The 8,006-nt window shown below is 49.0% G+C and overlaps 2 protein-coding genes across 2 annotated transcripts; both read right to left on the bottom strand.

Moving 5' to 3' along the window:
- Nucleotides 1-2,649: 2,649 nt before the first annotated feature.
- On the bottom strand, nt 2,650-3,627 carry LOC145962395 (uncharacterized). Its single transcript, XM_083083457.1, has one exon. It carries the CDS (start codon nt 3,625-3,627, stop codon nt 2,650-2,652), a length of 978 nt encoding a protein of 325 aa, XP_082939583.1.
- A 1,116-nt stretch (nt 3,628-4,743) lies between these two features.
- On the bottom strand, nt 4,744-7,792 carry LOC145962396 (uncharacterized). Its single transcript, XM_083083458.1, has 2 exons — nt 4,901-7,792; nt 4,744-4,854 (listed from the first exon to the last, which is right to left on the bottom strand). The coding sequence occupies exons 1-2, from the start codon at nt 7,790-7,792 to the stop codon at nt 4,744-4,746; spliced, it is 3,003 nt and encodes a 1,000-aa protein (XP_082939584.1).
- Between the last annotated feature and the right edge of the window lie 214 nt (nt 7,793-8,006).

The following is an 8,006-nucleotide window of genomic DNA, read 5'->3' on the forward strand; positions in this document are numbered from 1 at the left end:
CTCCGTGGGCACATTTCCCTTCACACCGCCTGCCTTAATCATGCATCGCGCATATATGCGTTATAGTTTGCACATATATATCGTTGTTGAAACGTTTTGTTATGTTACAAATGAAATGTTATATATGCAACACTACGACGTTGTGCAATGAACATTCTAGTAACATCAGATATGTAATGTCATTAAAACGTTTCTCAATGTCTCAAAATGAACGTTTTACATGAAAAGTTCATGTAACGTTATATAATGAATGTTTTAGAAACGTTTCATATATAATGTTAAGCTTACATTTTAAAATGTTACTAATGACACGTTACAAATTAAATGTTCTCTAAACGTTGCAAAACGATTAATATGTAACGTTACAAACTGGATGTTGCTTGAATGTCGCGCAACGTTTCATTTGAAACGTTCCAAATATTCGTTTTAATTACCGAAATGGAATGTTCTTGCGACGTTTCGTTGACGTTAGAAATAAAACGTTTTACCAAAACTTCTATGCAACATTGCATAAACATTCATTACGAAACGTTTTTAATACGATGCAGTCTTCTCAAATGTAACGTCGCCTGAAGGTTTCATGTTTAGTGGGTTTCGTACAAATAAATTAAATGTTTTTAACCATCTTGAGATCTTTCTAAATCTAAATGATACGTGACATTCAAGTAAATGTATAAAAATAAAGTCACTTAAACAGTTTGAAGGTTAAGTTGAAAACTTTTAAGTTTTATTTTTTATATAACTGAATTTGTTTATTTTCATACATTTATTTGAATGTCATGTTATTAAAAGGATCCTAAGATGGATCGAAACATTTAGTTTATTTGCTTGAATTAAAATAATTTAATATTTAAATTTTACGTATCAATTACTGTGTTCAAGTTACTGGCCTTTAATCACTGTCTGGTTTATATCATAATTATTTTTAATTTTTGTTTTTATAATTTTGAATTGTTATAATTTGCAGATATAAATTTTGCTACACAATTATTATAAGGCGCTAAAAAAAATACTATGATGCAACCTATGGATAATGACACATCACTAATTACAAATAATGGTAACATTATTATGAATATAAATATGTAAAATAAATAGTGCATGAAGTCATACATGTATAATTAAGTAATTTTATTTTCATTTTAGCAAGTACTTCTAAAGAGCACTTCGATACTGTGGAATGTACAGAAGGTAATTAAAATATTGTTATATAAACTCGCATATATATCATATATTGAAATTATTATATTCGTGTTTAATTATTACAGGTACACATGTGTGGAGCAAAAAGGAAACTATATTATTATTGCAAATATATAGTGAACACAAAGATACATTATCTAATGGCAAAGGTACTGTAAAACAATATTGGGAAAAAGTCGCTAAACTTATGCAAGAAAAGGGTTATAATGTAACAGGCATCAAATGTTCAACAAAATTCCAAGCAATGAAAAGAACATTTAAAGTTATTTTAGACCACAACAAAAAAAGCGGAAATGATCGCAAGGAATGGGAATATTTTGAGGTACAGCATATTTATGTCTAACGTGAATTTATTGATTTATTTATAATATATTTTATAATATATTTATATAATTTATATACATATATTTATTTATTTATATAAAAATATATCTACGTTCTATGCATACATTATAGAAACATGTGTTCTATGATACATACAATATAATTTTATTGTAAAAATAAATATGTATTATTCTTACAGACAAGGGCTGTATCCAAGGTTTATCAGCAATTATTCGCTGATAAACCTTGGATACAGCCCTTGTCAGTAGCAGAATCGCATGTAGATAGCACAGAAGAAAAAGAAAATATATTACAAGAAAAATGTAAGATAAAAAGAGAAAGAGCATGTTTTATAAATAGATGTAAAATAAATACATTGTTAGCAAAAGGCGCGAGAATAGACCGAGAAGTGAGCGCGGCGCGAAAGAAAGAGAATGACAAGTCCCGATATATATATGTGTCTATGTACAGTCCTTTATTCTAATTCACAAATACAATTTTTAATATATTTACAGTTTCTTGACTAACGACGAAGAAAAGATCGAAAAATTCAAGCTGAATTTTGAATCCGCAAGCAACGGAGAAAATCGATTTATTCCGCGAGCGACGGAAAGAACGTTTTTAATATTCGAGAGCTAAATGATCGCGTCGGAGACTTTTCGACAAAAGGCTCAGTGCTCCGTGATCGCGTCGATTTATACTCAAGCCCTTCTCGAAAGATCCCGATTTTTCGTGAACTCGACGGTTACCGAGACAATGTTTAAATTGAGCGATAACGGGTTATTTGTTGTTGTTGGATCTTTCGAGAAGGGCGAGCGCTGTTTTCGGATATTCGCTGACAAAGCGATATCTCGCTATCGGCTGCCAGGGGCGCCGAACGAACGGCCGGGCCCTCGACTCTCCTTTTTAGTCGAGGGCCATTGCGAGAGTTTTAATTAATTTTTTGATGTTTTTGAACATTCCGCCCGCCTCGCCGAAGGCGTTTGGCGAAATTAGGCTATTTGCGGCAGTGGATGCGCTGCACGCAATGGGAGAATTTATTTTACAGTAGGAAAAAATTTCAGAATAATATTCTATATCTAATTAAAAAATTCAGATCCGTTACTCGCGAGATCGGATCTATTACGGTTGAGGTCCGTAATCCTCGCTGCTGTTGACGGGTAGCACTACGAGTTTCACTACCGGTCGTACGAACTCGGAGGCTGCGGTGCGCACGGTGACGACGCGAACTTGGCCGTCCTCTCCGGGGTGGACTTTCGTGATTCGCGCGAGTGGCCATTTCGTTGGTGGTGTGAGTTCGTTCCGGAGAAGACATAGCCGACCGACCTGGAAGCCCGCCTCTTCGCGTAACCACTTAGGACGGTGAGTTATGGAGTGGAGGTACTCCTTCGACCAGCGCTCCCAAAAGTGATCCCGCATTTTTTGCAGGAGCTGCCAGCGGGATAAACGAGTCGCCGGTTGATGCAGCAAGGACGGCTCGGGTACGGCAGTCAGGGCGGCTCCCACCAGGAAGTGTCCGGGTGTCAACGCGGCGAGATCCTCAGGGTCGTCCGAGAGCGCCTGCAGTGGCCGCGAATTCAGGCACGCCTCGATTTGAGCGAGGAGGGTGCTCATCTCCTCGTATGTTAGAGTGGCGTTGCCAAGCACCCGTCGGAGATGATGTTTCAACGACTTGACGGCGGCCTCCCAGATACCACCGAAGTGCGGCGCGGAGGGAGGGTTGAACTTCCACTCGATTTTCTCGGAGGCGAGTCTGTCGATGACCCAGAGACTTTCGGGGGTGCCAGCGGTGAAGAGAGCCCTCAACTTCGAATCGGCTCCCACGAAGGTGGTTCCGCAGTCACTACGGAGACTGCGACAAATGCCGCGGCGAGAGATGAATCGTCTGAGGGCCGCAAGGAAGGCCTCGGCCGTATAGTCCGAGACCACTTCGAGGTGTACTGCCCTGGAAGCAAGGCAGACGAAGACCGCTACGAAGGCCTTGTAAGAGCGATGTCCACGCCCCTTGGTGGTGCGAAGTTGAATCGGCCCGGCGTAGTCGACCCCGGTGTGAAGGAAGGGCCTCGCAGGTACCACGCGTTCTCGTGGAAGGTTGCCCATCAACTGCTGTGGGGTTGCCGCCCGCCATCGCACACAAATGAGGCATCGCGAGATAGCTCTTTTAACGATGGCTCGACCTCGTGGAATCCAGTATTGCTGGCGGATCAGAGACAATGTGAGCTGCGCTCCGCCGTGCAACGCTCGTCGATGACAGTCCACGATTAGCCGGGTGAGGTGCGAATCCTTTGGCAGGAGGACGGGATGACGCTCGTCGTAGGCCAAGATGGAGTGCTTAAGCCGGCCGCCAACCCGCAAGAGGCCCTTAGGATCTAAAAAGGGACTAAAACGGACGAGTGAGTTTGATTTGCTGAGCGTAAGATCCTGACTTATTAATTTTAATTCGGCCTTGAATTTTTCAGATTGCACTCGCCGGATCCAGGAAACTCGAGCCTCCTCTATCTCGTCAGCAGACAGTCGTTCCGGGGGAGCGCCGGCGAGTGACCGCTGCACAACCTGCCTTCACGTTCAGCCACCGTCGGCACCAGGCTGTTACGCGCAGGAGTCTCTGCAGGGAGGAGAAACGCAGCAACTCGGCGGCCTCGCTCGTTGATGCCTCTGTTGCTTCGACGTGGACTCGGATGCGCTTCTCAGGCAGGTCCTCCTCGATGTTATGGCTGATGGTAGTCGGCCACGCAGCGGTTTCTAACCTTAGCCAAGGTGGACCCTGCCACCACAGTGGGTGACTCAGCAGCGCACTGGGAGAGAGACCGCGGGAAGCGCAGTCGGCTGGGTTGTCCTGGCCAGAGACGTGATGCCACGTAGCCTCCGGGGTTGTCCTCTGGATCTCGGAGACGCGGTTCGCGACATAGGTTTGCCATCTGGTCGGGTGACCTCGAATCCAGCCCAGCGTGACGGTGGAGTCCGTCCACAGGTGAAGCGGTGCGGCTACGTCGAGGATCGCCATGGCGTGTTTGGCTAGGCGGCAGAGAAGGACGGCAGCGCATAACTCTAAGCGAGGTAAGGAAATCTGTTTGAGCGGCGTGACCTTCGTTTTGGCGGTGATCAAACTGACGGCCCATGAATCGTTTAATTTTGTCCTCAAGTACACGACGGCGGAATACGCGCGTTCAGAGGCGTCGGAGAAGCCATGGACCTCCAGGTGCGTGCAAGAAGGGTTCAGATTGATCCAGCGAGGTACTCGGATTTGCTCGAGTACCGGGATTTCCGCATGGAAGTCGACCCAGTTTGATGCGGAGACGTCGTCGAGCGGGGCATCCCACTCGAGTCCTTGAAGCCAAGTAGATTGGAAAGCGATCTTGGCACGGACCACGACCGGCGCCAGCCAGCCGAGGGGATCGAATAGTTGCGCCACCAAAGACAGCACGGATCTCTTAGTGACGGACTGCAAGGCAATGTGCCGGGTAGCGAAAGAGAAGTCGTCCGTAGCGGGATGCCACTGCAGTCCCAAGGTGGAGTGAGCCTCGTGTGGTCGCCAGTCACGGAGTTCGCGCTGCAACCGATGCTCCATCGGGATGGCGGAGAGGAGAGCCGAGTCGTTGGTCGACCACTTCCGGAGAGGAAAGCCGCCCGCCATGCAGATGTCGGACAGCTGTTTGCACATCTCCTTGGTCTCCGCGAACGTTGATGCTCCAGTCAGAATGTCGTCCATGTAGACGTCCCGTCGGAGTGCGGCCGTCCCCAGTGGATACCGCTCACTCTCGTCCTCGGCTAACTGCTTCAGGGTGCGCATCGCCAGAAACGGCGCACACGCGAGACCGTAAGTCACCGTGCTCAGCTGATACTCCGCTGGACTGTCTTGCTCGGAATAACGCCACAGAATTCTTTGCAGGTCCCTATCGTCCGGATGTACCAGGATCTGCCGGAACATCTTTTCTACGTCGGTGGCGAGGACGTATCGGTGTTGTCGCCACCGGAGTAGCACGTCGGCGAGAGGAGGCAGCAAATTCGGACCCACCATAAGATGATCGTTTAGAGTTCTGCCCGAAGTAGCTGGCGTGGAGCCGTTGAAGACCACGCGCAGCTTCGTGGTGACGCTGGTCTTCCGCAGAACGCCGTGGTGAGGTAGGTAATTCACCGACTCATTTGATTTGGCGGCAGGAGCTATGGGTGACATGTGGCGCAAGTCCTCGTACTGCCGCATGAAGTCTGAATAGAGCGCGTGAAATGGAGGATCCCGAGTGAAGCGCCTCTCCATGCTGAAGAGAACTCGCAGAGCCGAAGAGCGCGTTGCTGAAAAGTCTGGCAGAGGAGAAACGACCGGCAGACGCACGACGTATCGGCCGTCGGCGGTTCGCGTATGAGTCCGGCGAAAGAAGTTCTCGCACTCCTGATCCACAGGCGAGAGAGCTACAGCGGCGTCAGAGAGCTCCTCCTGCTGCCAGAACTTCTGTACGAGAGCGCTTAGACTTTCCTCGGCCAGGCAGTGGTGTGCTAGCGTGCGACGCGGAGTGGCTGTTGCGCCGACGGCCCCAGATAAGATCCAGCCTAATGCCGTTTTTTGTGCCACAGGTTCCTGTGATTTGCCTCGCCGAAGTCCCTCCTGGAGGATGGTGGCGTAGACATCAGCTCCCAAAAGGATGTCCACGGGGTCCGCAGCTGAGAAGTCCGGATCGGCGAGCTCCAGTCCCTTGATGTGCATCCACGCTTGACGGTCGGCCTTGATCCCGCCTTCATAAAGGGTGAGCCGGGGAAAGACCAAGGCGGTCACGTTTATTAAAGGCCCGTCGCATAGAGAGCGGATCTGGAGAGCGACCTGACCGCGCGCGAGGCCCGTCTGCTTGCCGCCGACTCCATACACCGCGACCGAGGTAGGAGATCGCACCAGACGAAGACGCTGGGCTAAAGCTTCGGAAACTAGTGAAGACTCCGAGCCCTGATCGACTAGGGCGCGCGCAGTGTGGACGCGGCCGAACCGGTCCATTACGCGAACGCGCGCGGTAGCAAGGAGCACCGACACCGTCGGCTCGGCCTTGCGTTGCGCTAAGTGCGACGTCTTAGCGACTTCGACCGACGGACACGCCTCGTGGAGAGTCGAGTGATGACGCGCGCGACACAACGAACACGTCTTCTGAGAAGCACACTCGCTTACCTTGTGCTTCCCGAGGCAGTTAAGACACAGATCGTTCGCCTCGACGTGACGCTTCCTCTCTTCCGCCGTCTTGTTCTGGTAGAGATCACAGAACATTATGTAGTGGTCCTGACTACACAAGGAGCAGCGACCTCGTTTGCTGTCCTGCTTTCGCGCGTGTAGAGTGCGGGTTTTCTGCGTTGTACTCGAACTCGACTTGGAAGAAGCGGCCTCGACCTTGACTGGCTGCAACGATTCCAAGGTGTGCAACCGACGATCCAAGAAGAGCTGCAGTTTATCATACGAAGGTGGATCGTTTGAGTCACTAATAAAATTCTCCCACTCGCGACGAGATCGAGGATCGAGAAGGTCGACAACCAGGTGCACAAAAAGGTCTTCGCCCTTCGTGATAGGGCGCCCAATGCTCTCCAGTGAGCCCACGGTGCTCTTTACGCTGTGGTAGAGTTTGCGCAGATCAATCACCGACTCGCTCTTCAGTTTTTGAAGTGACGTGAACTGGGAGATGTAACTGCGCACCAGGAGACGCTTGTTCTCATAGTAGGCAATGAGAGCATCCCACGCGCGCTCGAAGTTCTCACTTGTTGTAGGCAGGCTTCTGACCAATAATTCTGCCTCTCCCTTAAGGCACGCCTTCAGATAATGGAGCTTCTCAACTGGTGTTGTGAGGGTGTCCCTTCCGATTAGGGACTGAAAAAGGTCGCGGAAAGCTGGCCAATCCTCGTACTTCCCGGAGAAATGAGGCAGCTGGATCCGTGGAAGCGTAGTGCGAGGAGCCTGAGAGGACGGCTCTAGCGCCTTCGTAGCAGCTTCCTCGGTCTTGAGGCTACGCAGAAGGTCCAACAGCAAACCTTTATTACCGAGGTAGGCCTCCTCAGCCAGAGCAGGTATGTCGAGTTTTAAATACTCCGAATCTGCGATTTGGTCTAGGTGGTTTAGAAGCTCATCGTTGTGAGTGTCAAATTTGGTCCAGTACCTCTCCAAGGACTGCAGGCGCGCCTCCACGGCGCCCACAGTGATTCTGGCAGCGCCCAGCTTCATCAGGTTCTCGTGAGTGCGAGCGATTTTGCCGTAGAGATCCGTTGCGGCGGTAATTATTAACTCTGCCTTACGACTCATGATGGCTTGAATTTCAGGTGACTGATCTCCGAAGCACAGAGGAAGCACACCACTTTTCACTCACACGGCGTCGTATAAAAAACCGGTCACGAAGATCCGGCTCGAAGGACCAGCAAATGTTAGCAAAAGGCGCGAGAATAGACCGAGAAGTGAGCGCGGCGCGAAAGAAAGAGAACGACAAGTCCCGATATATATATGTGTCTATGTACAGTCC

The sequence above is a fragment of the Camponotus vicinus genome, unplaced genomic scaffold (genome assembly GCF_025532165.1).
Source record: "Camponotus vicinus isolate PSW18456_S1 unplaced genomic scaffold, iyCamVici1.0 SCAF_12, whole genome shotgun sequence".
NCBI lineage: Eukaryota > Metazoa > Arthropoda > Insecta > Hymenoptera > Formicidae > Camponotus > Camponotus vicinus.

What these genes read in the sequence shown, in the direction of transcription:
- LOC145962396 (XM_083083458.1), bottom strand. Translation starts at nt 7,792, where the DNA reads ATGAGTCGTAAGGCAGAGTTAATAATTACCGCCGCAACGGATCTCTAC. An exon ending in CCCTCGGCTGGCTGGCGCCG is followed by an intron (nt 4,855 to 4,900) that starts GTCGTGGTCCGT and finishes CTTGGCTTCAAG; the next exon opens with GACTCGAGTGGGATGCCCCG.
- LOC145962395 (XM_083083457.1), bottom strand. Translation starts at nt 3,627, where the DNA reads ATGGGCAACCTTCCACGAGAACGCGTGGTACCTGCGAGGCCCTTCCTT.